At 51.6% G+C, this 22065-nt stretch overlaps 1 protein-coding gene across 2 annotated transcripts; it reads left to right on the top strand.

The window, feature by feature from the left end:
• The first annotated feature begins 405 nt into the window (after positions 1-405).
• ZNF8 (zinc finger protein 8) lies at positions 406-8768 on the top strand. Of its 2 annotated transcripts, none has more exons than XM_075536470.1 (4): positions 406-575; positions 4325-4451; positions 4712-4807; positions 6775-8768. In XM_075536470.1, the coding sequence occupies exons 1-4, from the start codon at positions 510-512 to the stop codon at positions 8253-8255; spliced, it is 1770 nt and encodes a 589-aa protein (XP_075392585.1). In that variant the 5' UTR covers positions 406-509; the 3' UTR covers positions 8256-8768. The 2 variants fall into 2 exon arrangements, with proteins under 2 accessions (XP_075392585.1, XP_075392586.1); XM_075536471.1 differs by having other exon boundaries at positions 6796-8766.
• Positions 8769-22065: the final 13297 nt, after the last annotated feature.

The raw sequence follows: 22065 nt of genomic DNA, 5'->3' as shown, positions 1-22065 counted from the left end.
AACTTTAAAATGTTAAAGTACATAATTCGGATGCATGGGCAGTATGCATTTGCATGGAGTTAAACGTGAAAAGCCCGGGCCTCCGGTGCACGCTCCCCGGACGCGCAGTTAGGGAGCTCGGGCCGCGCGGCGGGCGGTGGGGCTGCAGCGCCTTCGGAGCGGCCCCTCGGCGGCCCGAACTGCGCGCACCCCGACAGGCTCCCCTCCTCCCTGGGCCGCTGGGGTGGGAGGTCGCATCCTCCGGTCCCTCTCGAGGACTAAACCCCCGGGTGACCCAGCCCGGAGTCGCGGGCGGTCACAACGCCCCATTGGTTAGCGGCCCGGCGGACGGAGATTCCTATTGGTCGAGCGCCACGGCACGCCGCGCTGCCTTCTGGGCGTTGTAGTCACAACGTCGGCGGCACGGCCGCCATTGTCCAGGGCTGGTCGAGTTGGGTGGGCCCTGTGGCGGAGGCGGCTCTCGGGTTTGGGGTCGCGTCGGACGCCTGCCCCTAGCTTGTCCGTCCAGGATGGACGCCGAGGAAGACGCGGCGGCGGTGGCGATGGCCGTGGTGTTGCCAGCGGCCCGTCTTCAGGTAACGATAATAGCAATAACAACAACGACGGCATCTGGTCCCAGTCCAGGCGCCCCCCGCGGACACGAACCCCTTAACCCACGGAGCTCGCCGCAGCCAGGACACGGCCGCCAACCCCCTCACCCGAAGGGGAAACGGAGGCGCAGCTAATGGGACGAGGACTAATCTAGCTGCTGAGGGGCCGTTAGTTAGCCCCCCGAATGCGCACGCGCCTCCGCCCTCCAATGGGGTGGGGAGGTGGTTTCCGAGGCCTCCTGGGGAGGGATCCTCCAGTCCCCCGCACCCAACCAAGCCCGCACTCGCCCCCGGAAGCCGTCATCGACCGGGGAGACAGCGCGACAGCACAGAGCTAACCCATTTCCGAGATGGCAGATCCTAACGCGTCTCCGAGCCCAGCAAACACCCCAGGGGAGCCGCCACCACGCAGCCCCTCCCTTAAGCTGGGGCCCAACCCTGCGCAGAGTTGCAGACCCCAGCCGCCCAACCCGCGAGGCTGGTGCAGTGGGACCACTGTGGGTGCGTCCTAAAGCGCCTCAGCTTCCCACTGACCTGCCGCCCTGCCTGTTCCGTTTGCTGGTCTAGGACCATTTAACTTAAGTGATTTCAGAATTGGTTCACAGAGTGCAATTACTGGTCATCTTGGATGGCCTTTCGTTCTCAGATTGGCATGAAACACACTCACACTTGATTTTGCTCGTGTGTGTGTGTGTGTGTGTGTGTGTGTGTTGGAGGGATGAGGGTATTGGGGTCACCTTGTTAAGGACAACTCCGGTGCAGCAGAAGGAAGCACTGCGTGGTCCTGCAGCATCCTCACAATTGGTGCTGTTTGACCCACAGTTACAGCCACTGTCTCAATCCCTCTCATCGAGGGGAGGGCCAGCCCCCTTTTCATGATGCCCCTTGTTCTACAGGGACGGCTTCCTCTCGTAATAACGTGTCCAAAGAACTCGAGACAAGTTCATCCTCCATGCTTCTATGGAGCATTCAGAGTGTACTTCTCCCGAGACAGACTTGTTCAATATACTATGATTTATAAGCTTTAGGTCTCCTGTCTTCATGGCTCGTCTTTCATATGCATATAAGGCATGATTGGAAATATGGCCTGGGTGGGTCATTTGTGCTTCAGTGCTGATTGACATTGTTGTTTTTTAACACTTTAAAGAGGTCTTTTGCAAAAGATTTGCCCAATGTAATACCCACAAATTACTGGGCCAAAAATACAGTGAAACCCTGAGAGCTGGCATTCCACAACTACCTTGGTGACATCATGGTAAAGGGAGAAAAAGATCGATGTTGTCAAGGATTCTGCCTTGCTCAGATCCACAGTCAGTGTTCGTGGAAGCAGTAGTCATGGGTTTGCATTGGGTGAATCTGCTGCACAAGATTTAAAGTGTTGAAAAGCAAGAAATGTTACTTTGAGGACTAAGGTGTAAGCCATGATATTTTCAATGGCCTCAAATGCATGTGACGGAACAAAGAGGAATAGGTGCCTTTGAATTTTAGTGCTGACAAAGAATACTGAAAATACCATGGACTGCCAAAAGAACAAACAAATCTGTCAGAAGGCTCCTTCGAGAAGAGGTAATGACTCGTCCTCACACGCTGTGGACACGTCATCAGGAGAAACCAGTCCCTAGAGAAGGACATCGTGCTTGGTAAAGTAGAGGGGCACTGAAAAAGTTCAGGTAGATTGCAACCATCGGCTCAGACATAGATCAGTTGTGAGGATGCTTCAGGCCCAGGATGCCAGCGTCCCATGCTGCTGACACAGAGCCACTGTGAGTTGGAGCCAGCTCGATGGCGTCTAACAGCCGCTGCCACCGTGTGTTTCTGGATGTTGCAGAGTTCTCACCTTTGACCAGGTGCAGCCTTACTACTTTTCCATCACTCACTTTAGTGGAAATGACGGGAACTTTTTTTTCTGACAGGTTTCCACTTTACAAAGCTCCTGACCTTTGCAGGTTTTACTATAAAAGTTACTGCCTCGTATTTCTGATGGTTACCAGCCCCAGTGGCTCACAAGCCAAGGGGCCTGATGTCCATGGCCCCTCCCTCCCAAACACCAACTCCCTCCTTCTCAGAGCTAGCTGCAGGCGGACTTCAAACACCCACTGTGGACTGGTTTGCCTGTTCTAAACCTTGCAAACGTGAACTCTTCCAGGTTGTAAGTTTGATTTCTTTCGCTCATCTTAGGTTGGTGAGATTCATCCAAAATGTTGGTCTTTGTAAGCTATTTAGTCCCCCTTGCTTATATATCATTCCGCTTGATGAACAAGACCACGTCTTCGTGCTTTCGTCTCTCTCCGGCTGTTGGCTTTTATGGGTATATCCACCCCCCCCCCCTTATCAACATGGTTAGGTTCTGAAAATAGACATGATGTGAAAATGGAAGGTGACTGCCTCAATTACATCATTGCCTGAGTACATCACTACAGGACTGCTGAGCCACTGAGAATGATCGCCCAGCGAAGTTAGTGCCTAAATTTAACCATCACAACCAGCATTACTAGCATTTCTTTTGTTTTAATTAATAAGTCATTTTATTGGGGGCTCTTATAATAAGCCATACATCAATTGTGTCAAGCATTACTCTCATTTCACACCTTGGTGTTCTTACTGCCAGATGGTGCAGCGTTAATGCACAAAGTAGAAAGCTTAGTGTTGGTGATATGTTCTGTGAAAGAGAACACTGTGTGTGCAATGGTAGGAACATCTTACATGCTGGCGCTCCCTTTTAAAACATAGACTCGTTTCGTTTTGATGCTGTCTAACGCATCTGCCTTTGTTGTTTGAATTTTATGTCTTACACTTGAGAAGCCAATCCAAGGTCTCGAAGTCTTCTGAGAGTTTTCTTCAGACAGCTTGATAGTTTGGGCAGTTAGGCTTTTTTTCCACTTGAATTTTTTGTATTTGGTGTGAGGCAGGGTTCCAACTCTATTCTTGATCATGTGACCTTCCAACTGTCTTGTGGGATAGTTCCCTCCACAGCCCCAAGGGAAATGGTTCCTTGTAGAGGAGGAAGGAAACTGGGAAGCAGAACTACTCCACGGCACCCAGGGAAGAAGTGACAGGAAGGTCTTGCTGTCAACCTTGGCCACGTCCATGGGTTTTGTTTATGAGGCGTGTTTTAATGGCATCAACTTATAAAAATCAAGTTTTCATATGAAAAATTTTCAGCTTCTTTCCAAAGATCAGTAGTTCTGACCACACGGGCCTCTAATTCTACAAGGTTGTGCCAGTCATTTGAGTCCCAACTCTCCTGTAGACTGAAGCGCCCACCCTCTCCCACCCCACCACTCAGAGTAATTGCACGTGTGGGCCCTACTGTGCCACTTGGGTCGCTTGTCAGCCTGCCTGGCCCTTGAAACACATATTGAGTTTCTGGTCCTCTTTTCAGAGGTTGCTGAGCCTTGTTTTGAATCTGAGGGTGACTGAGGTTTCCGCTAGCTCTTGCTGTATAACATGCTCCCCCAAATTTGCTGCTATTCCTTTCGCAATAACCGAGGCCCGTTTCAGCTGGACTCCTCTGTCCATCTGTGGTTGCCTGCGGGTCAGTGTGGACTGACTTGTGCTCCCCATGCCCTTATGGAAAGGCCACTCCTTACACATAGAAGCCCACTGGGTGCTCACCTTCACCTGGCTCGCCTCCCTCAGGCCCAACCCTGCCCGTCCTCTCCTTCCCTAATCCTCTTCCTCCTGAAATGGCTTGTGTGGACATGCTGCTGATGTGACCCTGTGTGGCATTTCAGGAGCCAGTGACCTTTCGGGACATAGCAGTGGACTTCACTCAGGAGGAGTGGGGGCAGCTGGGCCCTGCGCAGAGGACCCTCTATCGGGAGGTGATGCTGGAGACCTTTGGGCACCTGGTTGATGTAGGTAAGGCTGGGGTTGACGCAGGTTGTCAGTCGTGGGAGCTCTGGCCCAGTCTGGGGTCAGGGTTTCCACATACTCCTTCCTTATGGTCAGTGGTTTCCGGGAGAATCCACCCTGTTCTGTCTTGATGCACCCTTGGCCTTGTGGCATTGCCGCCCCCACAGCCACCCCATTTCCTGATGGTCAGGAGTCTGGGCTGGCTCATTCTCTCCAGAGCAGACCCTCCTGACCTGTGCTTGCCCCCACCCCACCTCCTCTTCCAGGACCTGATCTTCCTAAACCAGAAGTCATCTCTCAGCTGGAGCAAGGGACCGAGCTTTGGATGGCAGAGAGAGGACTTGTCCAAGCCTATTCTCCAGGTGAGACCCCATCAGGTGAGAGCCACCCAGGAAGGGACTGGAGACACTGCCTGAGAAGAGGTGACATGTCAGGTCCCCAAGACCATGAGATTCACAGGGCAGACAGAGCACCTCATCGTAGGCACAGCTAGGATATATTATAGCCAGACACAAAGCAAAGCCTGTGGAGGGGACAGGTGTGTGGGGCATGTTCAGGGAAGACAGGTGAGCCTTGGTGAGCCCTCCGCTAAGTAGAGGAACATGGGACATCCTTTACTCCCGTGGTGGCACATGGGGAGTGCCATCTTCTGGTGAAGCTCACTTGAGACTCCATACTTGGGGAGGGAGCACGGCCTACCTGGGCTGGTCTCGTCAGTACGCTTTTCCGGTGAATGCTCAGCATCAACCATGCTGTTAGTTCTGGGAATGGTGGAGCCTCCTGAAATTGGAGGTCCCAGGCCAGAGCCAGCCTGGCAATTGGCCTTTCCAAGGATGAGAGTGTCTAGCCACCATGTGACTACAGAGCCCTGTCTCAGGAGTACTCCCCCCACACCTCACGCCCTCCTCCCTCTGAGGGCTCATCCCCTGTGGCTGTCCTCTTCCTCCTTCTCCTCCTCGTCCTCCACTCCATCTTTCACTGCAGGTCGATCCTTGTCTCGTGCTCCCTCCAGCATGCCCACGGGATCATCTGCTGTCCTTGATGTAAACTGCACGTGCAGTTTTTAAAACATGTGCTTTACACTTTTGTTTTACCAACAAACATTATGTGCCCGGCTGCAGATGCCAGGAAATAGGTTTGGAGCACCTCAGAGAAGAAGGAGGGCCCTCTCTCACAAATGAAGAAACCCTTCTGGCGCTGGCTCAGTGATGCTAGCTGGGACTGGTGGCTCTGGTTCTGCCCTCCTTTCAGGAGTCCTATCTGTGCTCCAGGCAAGAGGGAGAGACAGGAATGCTAGTACCCGATGACTAGTACCACTTTGGTCTCCTTGTTCGGAGATGGATTGCATATGAGGGGGCTTGAGAAAGTTAATGGAAAAATTCCATTCTCTTTTAAGCTCATTTGTACCCCCCACCCCTGGACACCGCTGCTAGGGAAACGGGAGGGATCCAGATTGCCATCACTGACTTGGTTCGGCAGTGACCCCTTGTCAGCCTGGGGCTTTGGTACCCTGACCACATTCTGGAAGAAGAGGGAGGGATGGGGCATGGTGCTCAGTGAGCAGTACTTACAGCCGCCCGTCCACCCAATGCCTCTGATAACACATGAGGCCTTTCTGGTCCCTTTAAAGTTGTCAAAAACTTTTGCCGCTTGAGGATCATACAAAGCTGGGCATAGTTTCTATGTTATTTTGGGTTGACTAGAGGAACAAAATTCATAGACAGTCAATATGTATAAGAAAAGCTTTATATCAAAGAGTAATTGTATATTAAGAAAACATCCCAGCCCAGTCCAGATCAAAACCATAAGTCCGATATTAGCCCATATGTCCGATAGCAATCTATAAATTCCTCTTCAGACTCATGTAACACATGCAATGATGCCAAATGCAGGAAGATCGCAGGCCTGTGGGTGGAAAGTCTTGTGGATCCAGTGGCAGTGAAAGCATCTCAGTGCTGGCAGGGGTCTCCACATGGCTCCTTGAGACTTGTCACCAGGAAGACAAAGCGGAGAGTGTCTGTGTGTATCTGGCCTCCCGTGAACTATTTATGTCCATGGCGCCTCCAAATGAGGTCATCCATCTGCCCTGATGGACAGGCTAGACTCCACCCCTTCACAAGTTGACATCATGTTACATAACTACCACAGTTTCCCAGTACCTGGCCCACAGCAAGTGCTCAGTAAATCTTTGTTGAATGAGTGAAGCGATATTTTAGGCAGGATCATCTGGTGCCCATGTAAGAGCAGTCTGGGGTGTTATGGTCCTGGTCCCATGTTCTTGCTTGTTTGTTTCTTGTTTGTTTGTTTGTTTTCCTCCTCAACTTTTCAGAGCTCTCTGGTTTCCTTCCAGTCTGGAGGATGAGAACTGAAGGCCAAGGATCACGCATGGATCAAGGCCTTGCTGAGGACAAGCTACCCCATGTCCCAGTAAAGAAAGGATTGCCAAGGGGTGCCCTCTGGCACAGCGCACTGGGGGAGAAACAGGCTGGTGACAGCCAGGCACAGGGGCTGAAAAAGGACCAGGACAACCCCAAAGAAGCTCCGAGTCAAGACAGAAGCAGTGAAAGTCTCAGACTTGGGGAAATCTGTGTCCTGAGTTCTAGCCTAGATCCATTCCAGGAGATTCCTCAGGGTAAATCTCTTAGTTCGCACGCCTCACCGGTTCAGAACCTAGAGCATAATCCAAGCTTAATGAGCGAGCAGACTGACTCCGCTGGGAAACAGCCCTTTGAGCACAGTGACTTTAGTCAGGGTGTTGCAGTTATGCAACTGGGAAAAGTTCAGAGTCAGGATAAACCCTACAAGTGCACTGATTGTGGCAAGTCTTTTAACCACAACGCGCACCTCACAGTCCACAAGAGGATCCATACAGGAGAGAGACCTTATATGTGCAAGGAGTGTGGGAAAGCCTTCAGCCAGAACTCCTCTCTCGTTCAGCATGAGCGAATCCACACAGGGGACAAGCCCTATAAGTGTGCCGAGTGTGGGAAATCTTTCTGCCACAGCACCCACCTCACCGTGCACCGGAGGATTCACACGGGAGAGAAGCCCTATGAGTGCCAGTACTGTGGGCGGGCCTTCAACCAGAACTCCTCCCTCGGCCGGCACAAGAGAACGCACACTGGGGAGAAGCCCTACGCTTGCAGTGTGTGTGGGAAAGCCTTCTCAAGGACCACCTGCCTCTTCCTGCACCTGAGAACTCACACGGAGGAGCGGCCCTATGAGTGCAGCCACTGTGGGAAAGGCTTCCGGCACAGCTCCTCCCTGGCCCAGCACCAGAGGAAGCACGTGGGGGAGAAACCATACGAATGCCGGCAGCGCCTGATCTTTGAGCAGACCGTTGCTCTGGCGAAGCAGGAATGGTCAGAAGGCTGCAGCCTACCCCTGAGTCAAGCTACACGGGACGATAGGCCCTTTAAATGTAGTCAGTGTGGGAAATGTTTTACTCAAAGTTCACATCTCATCCGGCATCAGGTAACTCACAACAGAGAGGAGCCCCGAGGACGGAACCGGCGGCGGGGGGCTGCCAGTAGCCGGGGGTCCACCAGCAGCCGGAGCTCACACCTGACCCGACACCAGTACCCACATTCAGGAGAGAGCCCAGGGGCTGGGACAGAGGCAGGCCAGCCTGCCAGCAGGGCCCTTGCCTTATTTGACATCCATGAGATTGTGCAAGAGAAAAACCCTGTGCACATGATTGGGGTGGAAGAGCCAGCTGTGGGTGCCTCTGTGCTCTTTGACATGAGAGAGTCCACGGAGGTAGGCCAGACCCTCCAGAGAAGTTCTGAACCAAGCACAGACAGGTGGTAAGTTCCCGGAACAACATCCATGAGAAGAGGAACCAGGGGGCGGGGAGGAGAGAAAGTAGTAGCAGTGGCCTTCCATTTTCTGAATAAATGATATCTCCCAGATACTCAAGCTCAGTGGTCCCCAAGCCCCAAAGCAAGCCCATTGCCATTCTGTCACAGCCAGTGTGTTACAGAGTAGAACAGCAATCTATGGGGTTTCCAAGGCTGTGGTCTGTATGAAAGCAGATCACCAACCCTGCTCTTTTGCAGTCTGTTGGGCAGCAGGTTTGATCTGCCGACCTTTAGCCCAGAGCAGACCGTTTGCACCACCCATGGACCTTTATCAAACGCAACTCCCCCTTTAACCAGGTATCTTGTAACATTCCCTTGACTAGCCCAAAATGAGCTCGCAGGTTAACATAACCGGCGCCCGTGCATAATGTCAAGAAGAAATCTGTTTATGACCCTATTTTGTACAGGAGCATTAAAGTGAAAATAATTTATAATAGAGTGTTGTATACTGAGTTGGCGTGGAATCTTGACGCATAAATGTGTAGGCCCAATTACATCCAAAACCTGGGCTTCAGCACTGATAACGGTGTGATGTTGGCCACCAAAATAGCATGAGGGCCCTTCCTGTACAGGGTGTGACTTTCCCAAATGATGACAACATTTTAAACAAAAATGCTGTTGCCTTTCTGGAAGATTCCATGTAAATCTAAGTGTGCAGGAATTCGTTTGTGTGTGTGCACTTGTGTTAGGTTCTCAGCCCAGTTCACCTTTACAGATAGGTGGTTTTACCCATGTGGCCCATTGGAGTTCCATCTGTAACTTCACAGTAATGGAAGCATGCTTGACTCTTGTACTGTCAGCCACACCCCTCCCCAAGTCATGTGACAGAGACAGCCCCACAATCCCACCACATTCCCTGGGGTGGTACAGCACCTGTTGAAACCCACTACTTAGGATGTCCAGTGTTGCTATAAAGCAGAAATTCTCACTGGGGGTGGGGGTGGGAGGCTGTTTGTGCCCCCAGGGGAAAGCTAGCTGGCACTGTCTGGGGACCTTGTCACACTGAAGGGTGTCCCTAACATCTAGTTAATTGAGGCTTAGGATGCTGCTGAATGTCCAGGATAGCCCCACAACAGAAATTTATCCAGTCCCACCCAACACCAGGCATTTTCTCAACTTGGTCGATTGATTGGTCAGGGCCATACTAACAGTCACATCAGTTCAAGTTTAAGGGATGGGTATCATTAGCTGGTTAGCCTGGGACTCACCCCCCCTCCCTTGGCATCCTAGGATTTAACCGTTCAGTCCCTTTAGGGAGAGTTGAACTATCACCACTGCTATCCATTTCAATAGCACATGGCTTCCTCCTTAGTGATCTCACCAGGGTGCGACGTTCACACTGATAGGAAGAAAAAAAATCCAACCGTTGGTCTAAGTTTTTAGCATTTCATTGTGGACATTGGGAAACGCGGGTAATGTATTTTCCCCGGGACACCCGCTTGCCGTCCCACCCTGCATACTTCAGTGTGTGCTCCTAAAAGGAAAACCAGAAACCATTGCCACTGAGCCGATTCAGACTCACAGCAACCTGTAGGACAGAGCAGAATTGTCCCCATGGGGTTTCAGAGACCGGAAATCACAAGTTTTTAAAAATTATTATCTTTTTAATCACAAGTTTTTATAAGAGCAATTTGCCTCTTCTCACCCTTCAGTCTTGGAGCAGCTGGTGGGTTTGAACTGCTGACCTTGAGTTCAGTTGCCTATAACCCACTGTGCCACCAGGGGTCCCCTAAAAATTGTTTTTTTTTTAAAAAAACACTGCATAATCATGTGAGCCCACGGGGGTACAAGACTAGTTCCATAACTGCACGAAGACATGTACCTCTTTTAGCTGTTGACACTGGCCCTGATTGTGCAGGAGCCACTGTGGAGCCTGGAAAGTTTCGAGAAAGAGGCACTGATGGTCTGTTCTGTTTCCTCACTGTGCCCTTGCAGTAAAATGTGGCCATTAAGATGTGCTGCTCTGGTGAACGAGCGGCCGTCTGGCTCAGAAGCAGCAAAGCCCACATGGAAGAAGCACACCAGCCTGTACGATCACCAGGTGTCGAGGGGATTAGGTATCAGGCATCATCAGAACAAAAAGTTATCACTGTGAATGAGGGGGAGTGCAGAGTGGAGACCCAAAGCCCATCTGTAGGCAATTGGGCATCCACTTACGGAAGGGTCATGGGGAGGAGACGAGTCAGTCGGTGCAGTGTAGCAATGATGAAACATACAACTTTCCTCTAGTTCCTAAGTGCTTTCTCCCCCCACTATCATGATCTCAATTCTGCCTTACAAATCTGGATAGATCAGATGATGTACACTGGTACAGATAGGAACTGGGAACACAGGGAATCGAGGGTGGATGACTCCTTCAGGACCAGTGGTGAGAGTGGCGATACCGGGAGGGTGGGGTGGAAAGGGGGAACCAATTACAGGGTTTTACATGTGGCCTTCTCCCTGAGGGGTGGACAACAGAAAGATGGGTGTGGGGAGGCATCAGACGGTGCAAGATATGACAAAACAATAATTTATCAGTTATCTAGGGTTCATGAGGGAGCAGGGAGGGATGGGGAGCTGATGCCAGGGGCATAAGTGGAGAGCGGATGTTCTGAGAGTGATGAGGGCAATAAAAAAGGATGTACTGCTCTAACAAGAACCACCCCTGTGGATGAGAGCAAAGCGGTTACGCACTGGATTGGTAACTGCATCCAAACTGCCTGCCACTCTAGGGGAGAAAGACGGGGCTCTGCTCTGCTAAGAGTTCCAGCCTCAGAAACCCACCAGAGCAGCTCTGCCTGCCCTAGCGGGTCACTGTATACGGGATCTAACCTGTTGCACATAAGCATCTGTGGTGACGCTTTTTGGCTGGTGTTTACAGCAAGCAAGTGCGTGGCAGTGAAGATGAAACTCTCACTGTTCTTCAGAATGTGCACACGGCACACACCAGCAGTTTCTACGTGGGCAATTCAGTGCCATTTATGAATTTCCCCTCCTTTTCTGAGTGGGTCCTCTCGCTTGCACATGAACTTGCTGCCCCTCAACCTCCGATCTGCTCTTCCCCGTTGCTGTTGTCAGTTTGGTCCCTTATGAGCAGCGCGTATTAAGGGCTACGCTTTGAAGCCATTAAAGCAATGGCCGTGGTGCCTATTGGTTTCCTCCTGTCTGTCTTCTGAGGGAAAGCAAGCATTCTGACCTTCGGGTGGTTCTGCTCTGAGTTGCAATGTTTGAGGTCTCGCAGCACCCACTACAACAAGGACTTAAATGGACTGCATTTTACCAGGGTGCAACATCGTCGATCGGCCTGTCAGCCGTCTTGTGTGCTGTGGAGTAGTTCCAACGCACTGGTCTCTGTGGATGCCAACTGCCACCTCCTCCCTTGAGTCCCTCGTTGGCTCAACCTGCAGACCTCGCGGTTAGCAGACAAGCACTTAGCTCCTGCTCCCACGGAGCCCTTGCCAAAAGTCAGCACTACAGGCAACTCTCTCTCCAAAAGGACACTTGCGTTAGCGTGCAGATCAGCTGTTACTGTCCAGCCCTGATCAGCTCCTGCTCCTGTCTGATAGCCCCCTGCACTTGCTTCCTGGTGCTGTGAACCATACACCAAAGCAACCAAGCCCACCACCATCCAGTGGAGTCCCATGCCGGGTGACCATATATAATTTCTGAGGCGATAAAGCTTTAGGGGGCAGATGCCTCGTTTTTCTCCCACTGAGCAACCAGAGGGTTTGAACCCCTGCTTACACGATGGTGCCACACGGGTTCCGCAGCGTGCACCAACCACTCGGTGGGAAAGTGCGAAGAGAGCAAATTGCAAAACTATGCAGAATATATTTCCATTTGTGAAAAGAGTGTGTGTGAGAGAGAGAGTGCATGTGAACGCACAGTCATACAGACCTGTCCCTGAGATACTCCTGGTTCACTTTCCGATCACCACAAGGCAAATAGCACAGTTTTCCAAGGTCACACAATTGTCTTGGTTTCGCGGTGCGTACAGATGTTATCTTTATATGGATCGTAGTCACCTGGGCAACACCAATTTGGGACGCTCTGTGAGAATTGCCAGAATGTGACCCAGACCCTGAAAAATGGCCCCATAGCCTGGTTTGACACAGTGCTGCCACCGACCTTCCATCTGTGGAAAACAACTTCTGCGAAGGGTGAGACGGCAAAATACAAGAAAGCAACGTGTCCACCCACATCAGACCCACTCACTGCTCAGTCTATCAGCGGAATGGACGACATACACGCTCTAAGGCAGCGGTTCTCAACCCGGACGCCGAGACCCCTTTGGGGGTTGAATGACCCTTTTACAGGGGTCAGCAGATTCATAACAGTAGCAAAATGAGTTATAAAGTAGCAATGAAAATAATTTTATGGTTGGGGGGGTCCGCACAACATGAGGAACTGTATTAAAGGGCCACGGCGTGAGGAAGGTTGAGAACCACTGCTCTAAAGGGTCAGGAGATGGATGCTGGTAGCAACTGCTCTCAGCTTTGTAGGTTAGTGCTTGTCTTACAGGGTTCAACCCAACCCGCGGTCCCGCTAGAGATTTCAGTCTTGACATTTTTGTGGATCACATGGGCTGACTTTTCGCCAAAAGATCGATAAGTCCATAACACCAGGGAGGCGCTTGTTGGAACAATCAAACACATCAGGTTGAAGGGGCAGCATTTGCCGGGGATAACGCTCAGAAGCAGGAAGGGACAGGAAAGGACAAAGGGAACAGGAAGCTCAGCACTGTTAAGATTGTGGAGGTTGCAGTTCATGTCACCAAACAGGTAGGAGCCAGGGGCAGGCTGGGAGATCAGAGAGCTGGCAGCCCCACGGTGGTGAAAAGCAGTCAGATTGGGCCAGGGGGGCTGGAGGAGTTGTCTCCCCAAATGCCCATGTTAAATGAAAATCAGCTGTCCATGCCACAATAGAGGGGTTGGAAAGAAATCCGGCACACTCGTTAGACACCTACAGGAAAATCCAGAACTGACCACGTGCAGACCCAAGTCACTAGGGCCAGGTGGGAAGTCCACCTTGGCGTACAGACTAGGCACCAGCGACATGGCATCACACAGGTGTGCCTACACTCAGCCAATAAGGTTGGCCAGACCCTCAACCATGCCCCCTCCAGAATGCAGGCCTCTGGGGACTTCTTGCTCCTATGTGGTCTGAGCTACTGTATTCTTTGCACGTGGTTCTTCGTGCCCTCCTGAAGTGGCCGTCTTCAGTCTCGAGCTCCCTCTCGGTCCCGCGCGGCCTTGTCCACTTTCCAGAAATAGCGTGTACTTTGTGAGACTGTCATACCTGCAACGTTCCCTTTCCCTCATAAAAGTTATTTGGATTGACAAAAGTGCTTCGGCCACGTGAATTCCCAAGTAAACCACCCCAGAAACCTAACAGTTACGATGGAGGCATTTGGGAAGGGCTTCCTTAGAAGGCAATATCCGGGACAGCCACGGTGCAGGTTCAAATCCGCACACCTCGAGGGAGGCAGGGTGGTGTTTCTGTTTTGTTTTTGTAATTGCGACTTGGACGAAAGTGTACCTAGCAGTTCATACATGTGTATGGTTAGCGACGTTGTTCCGGTGTTTGCGACTCAGGAGTTCCCATTGTGACCCCTTTCGGAGCGGTCAGCTGCGAGCTGGGCCCCAGCCCGTCCCTCTGGCCTCAGGGTCACGAAGCTGGCATTCACACGGTCCACTCGTCCTTTGGATTGTTTCCATGCGCCTCTGATTCTCTTCTCTCTACCTAGAGGAGGCATGCCTCCTGTGAACTCAGGTGATTCCGTCCTGGACTTCTGAGGCCACCCAGAAAATGTTATGTAGGATTGATTTGGTGAGTGGAAATGAACTAACAAAAAGCAAAAGTGGGGCCGTGCTGTGCCTTGAAAGCGCTTGCAAGCCTGCTTCCCTAAAAAGAAGATCCACCTCTGGGAGGGCCGGGTGCCTGGGAGAAGGCTCACAGCTGTCTGGGGAGTGGGTGTGAGATGAGGCCCTGAGTCAGCCGGATCCAGCGAGGGGCTTTGCAGCCTGAGGTCTCCGGGGCTGGGGCAGCCCTGGCCTCCTAATTCCCCTCTCTCCTTCTCCAGCTCTGCTGGCTCAGGCTGAGCCAGGCAAACATGGGGGGAGGGCAAGCGTGAGAGCTAGGACACTGTGTTCCTGGCTGAGGCCTTCCACGTGAGTTTTCTGAGATGGCAGTGTGCTCAGCCGGCTTCTCCCTCCCCCCTGGTTCTGGGATGTTTGTCTACGGTGCATGTCCAGGGTGGAATCCTCTGGACTCTGGCCCCTCTGTCTCCTCGGGGCCCAGGTGGATTTGCCAAAACCCAAACCACGGCCGTTGAGTTGATTCCAACTCGTAGTCACCCATAGGAAACCCTGCAGGGATTTCGAGGCTGACATCTTGACAAAAGCACACCGCCTGTCTCGTCTTTCTCCCGTGGAGCAACTTGGGAATTCAAACTACCAGCCTTTCAGTGAGCCCGCTCGTGCCCCTGACCACTGTGCCATTGGGGCACCTTTGGGTAGGGCTTAGAGATGTGGCACGAGCTGGAACAGCATCACCGACCAGGGAACCTCTGCGCAGGGCTCCCTGAGCCACTTTGGGCTGCGGGCATTCTTTGTGGCCACAGTGTTTATCAGCCTTGTCAGTGAAAAGGACTGAGCTGGGCCTGGCCCACAGGCCAGTGCTGGCAGTGACTGAGGAGGAAAGCACCCTGCCTCCCTTCTCTTGGTGTAGAGAAGGGGTGAGAGTTTTAGACGGTTAAGTTGAAGATGGGATCCCTTTTTTTCCTTCACTCTTTTATTTTTATCATTAATTATTTTATTGGGAGTGGGAGATGGGATTCTGAAATCAGTAACATGGCCACCAGACAGTACCTTTTTAGGGCCTTGGGGGTGGGGATGGTGGGGGGGTGCCACTGTGCAATGAGGAAGGCTGGGCTGGACGCTCAGGTTGGGGCTGGTGCAGGTAGCACCCAGGTGTCCCTGTGGGGGCTACAGAGCCCAGCACCCAGTCAGGAGGCATCAGCATGGAGTAGGACTCCTGGGCCAGCACGTTATTGTTGCTGTGGGCCCCCAAAGTGAGTGTGCCCCTCCCCGTGACACTGCTGCTGGTTACTGCTGAGTCCATCCCAACTCACGGCCACCCCATGTGTTGCCGCGTAGAAGGCTCTGCCGGGTTTGTTCTGTACTTTTGTTGTGAGTCAGGTGAATGTCCAGAGCAAATCGGTTTTCCACTCAACCATCCGTGCTCGTCTTGACTGGTGCCGTTGATGGCGATGCCCACAGTGTGTTCGCACGCTCCCCACTTCCATCGCCATCCAGGTCTTTCTGTTCCTGCCCGAGCATCTCCCCTAGAACGGTTGATTGTTCTAAGCACTGTGTGCATCCTGGGTGCTATTGGTCATCTTATCGGTCTGTCTGTGGTTTGCCTGAAGGTTTTGCTATGGTGGAGGTTCGGTTCCAGGCTTGAAGGATGCCTGTGGTAGTTACAACATCTGTTGTCAATTTGAAACTGTGAAGAGTGAAGGGGTGGAGTTTAGCCTGCCAATTAGGTAGCAGCTTGATGACCTCATTTGGAGGCATTAAGGAGATAAATAGCTCGCTGGAGACAGGACACTGACACTCCCTGAGAGACACTCCTGTTGACAAGACACATGGAGCTATGCTAGAGCCCTGGAGCTGGAGGAGCCACGTGGAGACCCATGCCAGTGTTGAGGTGCTTCTACTGCCACTGGATCCATAAGACTTTCCACCCTCTGTCCTGTGATCTTCCTGCATTCAGCATCATTGCACGTATTACATGAGTCTGAAGAGGACTTTATTGATTGGTATCGGACATATGGGCTAATATTGGATTATGGACTGACCTGGCCTGGGCTGGGATGTTTTCTCAATATACAATTAACTTCTAAATAAAGCTCTTGCCTGTACACATATGCGTGTCTCCCTGGATTTGTTTCTCTAGTCAACCGTGACTGACACAGTGCCTGACAGTCTCCATCTCTTCCCTGTTCAGTCGTCTGAACAGAAGCAGATCACAAGGTCTTCTGCAGCATTGATCGGGGAGTTCCAGCTGAGCGCAAACTCGTTTTGCCACCAGGGGCCTCCCGCCATGACAACGGGGTGTTTTCCAGAATGTTCACATCACCTCAACCCCGAGAGCCCAGCCTGGTTGGACAAGACCCATGGCAGAGCAGATGTCCCTGTGAGGTTTCAGAAGCCGGGTCGTGGCTGTGGACTTTGCCCAGGAGCAGTGGAGACATCAGGGCCTGACAGTGGCTCCTCATGAAGCTAAGGAACCGTACAACTTGGTGTCCCTGGGTGAAGCCTCCCCTAGCCCCATCTCCACATGTCACCCTGAGTGTGCCCGGCCCCTGCCGCCTCCTCGGTCACCCACACAACGTGTGTGGTTGCCACACACTCTCTGTACTCAGAGACCAGGTCACCAAGGAGAGGCCTTTACTCACTGATGGGCACTTCACTTGCCATGTCCTGTCCCACAGTACCTGCCTCACTTACAGAAACACATCCACAATGTTTTCCCCTATCCTCCCCTCAGCAGGACTTCTTCATCCCAAACCAGACTTGATCTCCAAGCTGAAGCAGCGGAAAGACCCCTGAATTGTTTAGAGGGAGGTGCTGAGAGGCACCTGTCCAGGTGAGTGAGAGGGAGTCCATGTATCTTAGACCATTTTTATTCTTTGTAAGACACCATGCTCAGTAAAGTGGAGGGCTCGCAGAAAGCAAGACAGAAGGACATGGCTGCCACGATGGACTCACATGTAGGAAGGCTGGTGAGGATGACGCAGCACCATGCAATGAGAGTCGGCTATTGGGTGAAGAACACAGAACAGAGTCAGCACCAACCTGGGGCACCTCACTACAATGGCGCAGAGGACTCAGAAGTTCCTGTGGGTGCTTGACTGCTAATGGGGAGATAGGGAGTTCCCGTCTCCCTGGAGGCATAGGGAAGAGGTCTGTCGATCATTTACAGATGGAAAGGCCCCATGAAGGTCAGCTTTGTGGCAGTACCGAAGCTGCCATGAGCTGTAACTTACTGGACACCAACAGGGTTTTGCTTTTTGTAGATGGGACCAGGGCAATGTTTCATCCATTTGGAATGATAAAATGGCTCCCATACTCATTAGCTATTCCTCCCATTCCCTCATCCCCAGCCCCTGGCAAACACTAACACACAGGTCTCTATGGATTTGTGTTTTGTACATTTCACATCAGTGGAATTCTACAGTACGCAGCTGTGTTAGTCCGGGTAGACTAGAGAAACAAATCCAGAGACTCTCACATATGTGTAAGAGAGCGTTATATCAAAGAGTAACTGTATATTAATAAAATATCCCAGTCCAGATCAAGTACATAAGTCTTATATTAACCCATATGTCCCATATGTCCAATACCAGTCTATAAATTCTTCTTCACATGCAATGACGCTGAATACAGGAAGATCACAGGCCAATGGGTGGAAAGTCTGTGGATCCAGTGGTGGTGGAAGGATCTCAGGGCTGGTGTGGGTCTCCACGTGGCTCCTCCAGCTCCAAGGCTTTGGCTGCTATCAGCATAGTTCCATCTGGCTTGTCAACAGGAATGTCTCACAGAGAGTGTGTCCAACCTCCAGGGAGGAAGACAGGAGTTCCCAGAATCCTTGGGAGAAGGCCATGCCCACACAGAGACATCATTGGCTGTGACCTGATTGACAGGCTAGACTCCACAACTTGACCTTCACTCAGTTGATGGATCATGTAACTACCACAGTGGCCCCTTGTCCAGGGTTTCCGTCACCCAGCTTCAAGCTTTGTAGCATGCACACAATACTTCACTCGTTTCCATGGTAGCAAGGATTAACACTTCATGCTTTTCATGGTGAATAATAGCCTGTGTGCGGGTGGACCACGTGTTCTTTATTCGTTCATCCACAGACAGGCACTTGGGTTGCTTCCATTTTGGGGGGTGTTTTATTTACTGTTTTATTGTGATTAGGTGGAAGTTTATAGAACAAATTGATTTCCCTTCAACAATCCATACACATTTTGCTTTGCGACACTGAGTGCAACCCCCACAACGTCCGCACGCCCCTCCCTCGGTCCCTCCCTCTGTCTACCACTTGCATTCACCCTTCTTCCCCCTTGTGATGGCCCACGGCTGCCTGCGCTCCAGTGGTCTCTCCCTGACATTGCTGTTCACTCTCTAGGCCTGGCTGAAAGGTAAGTGTGGGGGATGAATTCAGTTCCAGAACTGAAGGGCGACCATCTTAGGGGTTCCACCAGCCTCTATCAAACCAGTAAGCCTGGCCTTCATTGATTTGAGTTTTGTTCCATGGTTTTTCCCTGTGCTCGCCAGGGCTTCTTATTGTAATCCCGTTCCGAATGGTCTACAGGGGTAGCCAGGCGCCATCTAGTTCTGGCCGCAGGGTCACGGAAGCTGGGTTCACATGGGCAGGGAGTGGGAGCGCATCTTCAGCCAGAAGTACCACACTGGCGAGCCCACACGGGGGAGAGGCCCTTCGCTGCGGCCAGTGTGGCAAAGCCTCATCCACGGCAGGGCCCGCAATGGGGAGAGGCCCTATGAGTGCCACGCGTGCCACAAGACGTTCAGCCTCAGCTCATCGCTGGCCAAAGACCAGTGCTGCCACATAGGCGAGAAGCCACACAAGTGCTGGAGTGTGGCCAGCGTTCAGCCAGAGCAGCTCCCGGGCAAAGCACCAACAGCTGCACCCAGGGGAGAAGCCCTGTGTGTGGCGAGTGTGGGCGCACCTTCAGCCAGAGCTCCTACCTGGCCCTGCCCCTGAAGGTCCACAGCGGTGAGAAGCCTTACACTGAGTTCTCGAAGCCTTTCAGCAGTTCGTCAGTCCTCTTGTGCACCAGGTGGAAATAGCCCCTCTCCATCGTGCTACTCCATCATGCAGTTCGTACGGATGCCCACCAGGTGGCAGGAGAGGTCTGCAGGTGTGCGTGCACTTCAGCAGCACTTGCTTTTGCCGGCAACAAAAAGTTGGGCTCAAATAGAAAGTTAATGTTTAGAAAATGATGATGGCAACATATGTTCAAATAATCTTGATATAATTGGTGTATTGATTGTTATAAAAGCTTTAAGAGCCCCCAATAAAATAATATTTTTTAAAAAACTTAAACTTTTGAAAAGAAGCTATCTTTAAAAAATGCTCTTTCAATTATCTGCCAATTATGTTTTTTTTCCTCTCCCACAAAAAGGTTTCTTTCTTTCTTTTTTTAAGTCTAAACTATTTATGTTTTTAAAGTTAGTTTTATACATTTAATATGTTTAAATGTGTCACAAGGTCCATCTCTTTATAAGAGGAACAAGGGACCCTTGGTGGCGCTGTGGGTAAGCATTGGACTGCAAACTACCAAGTCAGCAGTTCAAACCCACCTGTGGCTCTGCTGGAACAAGGTGGGCTGTCTACTCCCGGGTTACTGCCTTACAACCACTCTATTGCCGTTGCTATAAGTCAGAGTCTACGTGACGGCATGGGTTGGTTTTATTTTTAAGAGGTAAGATGGACAATGTCATTGTTCCCAGCTTCCCTGTGAAGACTTCCTAAAAGTCCACCGAGGCTGCTGCTCTAATGTGATACTTTAGTCTGCACTTTGTAAGCACTTTACAGCAGCCTGTGATGGTGCACGCAATTCAGTGACTTGCTGCTAGCCCACAGGTCGGCAGTCTGCACCCACCCTGACATATTCCTAGGGTACGGTTCTCCTGTGACACATGGGGCCCCAGGAGTCACAACCCACTTGGAAGCCAACAGATTCATCTCTTGAAGTATTTGACACACCTGCCGTGTTTTGAACCCCTGTGCATTCGTTTCCAGGGTCACAGGTGGGTTGTTTAAAACAAGTGTCCTCTCTTCCCCACTGGCGAGAGAAGCGAGAGTCTCTTGAATAAATAAAACCAAACCCACTGCCATCGAGCTGATTCCGACTCATCGCGACCCAAAGAGTTCTGAGACTGTAAATCTTGACATGGATCATCCAAGAGAAAATAGTGGCAAGCCTGTTTGTTGCTATTGGGTACCACTGAGTTAGTTCCGACTCACAGGGACTCGGTGTAGACTCACTGTGAGCACCCAGGCGTGCTGCTGGAGATGGCGCAGACCCCAGCTGAGACTGCAGGTGGGCCCTGTGTCTGACGTCCAGATACTTGGGCCCCATTTCTGCTGGCCTGTCCTCAGGCATCTGCCTCCTCCCCCTCTCCGACTGGAAATACCCCCTCCTTCCCTGGGACTGACACTTCCCCTCCATGGGAGTCTGAATAGTGGCCCCCAAAGAGATGCTACTGCAAAGTGTTAAAATGCAAAGATGTCCCTTTGAGGCATAAGGTATCCCTGACGCGAGCCTAATGTACATGCAGAGCTGGACAATAAGGAAGACAGGGAATCGATACCTCTGCATCATGATGTTGGGGAAGGCTGTCGACTACACCGCAGACACTGGAAATCTGGAGAAATGTGAACTGGAAGAGGCGCAGCCTGCAGAAGTGAGGGCAGCACGCCTTCATCTCACGTACTTCGGACATGCCGTCAGGAGAGGCCGTGCCTAGAAAAAGACATCGCTCCTGGCAAACTATAGAGTCAGTAAAGAAGAGGAAGACCCTTGATGAGATGGATTGACACAGTGGCTGCAATGACAACGGCATGAGTGTCAGGATGGATCGGACAGGCTTCATTCTGCTTACACGGGGTCACTGTGGTTTGTGACTGACTTCATGATACCCAACAGTGGTGATGACAACGAGATGCACGGCCAACCTCTGGCACTTATATGTGCTAAGAGGCTTTGCAGATGTGATTAAGTTACAGATCATGAGACTATCCCGATGTGCGGTAAATGTCGTCACAGAAGCCTCAGACAGGGAAAGCAGACAGAGTGTTCTCTAGGGGGAAAGACAGCAAAGTGACATTGGAAGCTTGAGTTGAAAGGCTGAGCTTTGAAGATGGGGGAAATGGACAAAAACCAAGGAAGGCAAGTGGCCTCTAGAAGCTAAACCTGCTTCCCGGGAGCTTTCAGGAGGCTTACAGACCTGCCCACACCTTGATTTTCATCAGGTAGGACCTGAGTCAGCCTTCTGGCCTCCAGAACTTTAACAAAAGAGTTGTGTGTTTGAAGCCTCTGTGTTACTAAGAAACTCTGAGCCCTCCCAGATGATGTCCCAGCGATCAGGTCTTTGGTCACGGCCCCCAGCACAGTGGGATGAGAAAGGGAGGGTCTTCTGGTTCTGTCCATGACTCCAGAACTCTTCCTGGACCCCACAGCATGGCACTGAAACTCAGGATGGGTGGGTGGGTGTCTGATCAGGGGTGGATGTCTGGGACTGGCACATGGTACCCCAATCTGGTTCCAGTGAAGAAAGCTGCCCAGCATGGCCAAATAGGGACATGACTTGTGACTATGAAGGCAACATTTGGGGGGCCACATTGGCCCCAAAGTCACCAGGAGCCTGCAACCCAGCTGGATCACCCAGGCCCTGCTTTATGCCACCCACATCTCCCACCAGATCCACCTGTTTCCCTCTCTATGCCCTCAATCACCTGTGGTCACGAGCTCCTCAATCTGCTCAGCAGTGCAGGAATGAGAATGCAGCTGAGTATTTAAAAACTCAAAACTCACAGCCTTAGAGTTGATTCTAACTGATGGTGACAGGATAGAATTGCCCCTGCACAGTTGTCAGGCCAACTCTTCATGGGAATAGAGCCTCATCTGTCTCCTGCAGAGCAGCTGGTGACTGCAAACTGCTAGCCTTGCAGTTAGTAGC

The sequence above is a fragment of the Tenrec ecaudatus genome, chromosome 18 (assembly GCF_050624435.1).
Source record: "Tenrec ecaudatus isolate mTenEca1 chromosome 18, mTenEca1.hap1, whole genome shotgun sequence".
Lineage (NCBI taxonomy): Eukaryota > Metazoa > Chordata > Mammalia > Afrosoricida > Tenrecidae > Tenrec > Tenrec ecaudatus.
Note: the sequence above shows the minus strand (reverse complement) of the source record. Positions and strands in the feature narration are given on the sequence as shown.

Coding starts and splice junctions, on each gene's coding strand:
- ZNF8 (XM_075536470.1), top strand. CDS start 510: ATGGACGCCGAGGAAGACGCGGCGGCGGTGGCGATGGCCGTGGTGTTG. Junction 576..4,324: donor TGCCAGCGGCCCGTCTTCAG/GTAACGATAATA, acceptor GTGGCATTTCAG/GAGCCAGTGACCTTTCGGGA. Junction 4,452..4,711: donor TGGGCACCTGGTTGATGTAG/GTAAGGCTGGGG, acceptor CTCCTCTTCCAG/GACCTGATCTTCCTAAACCA.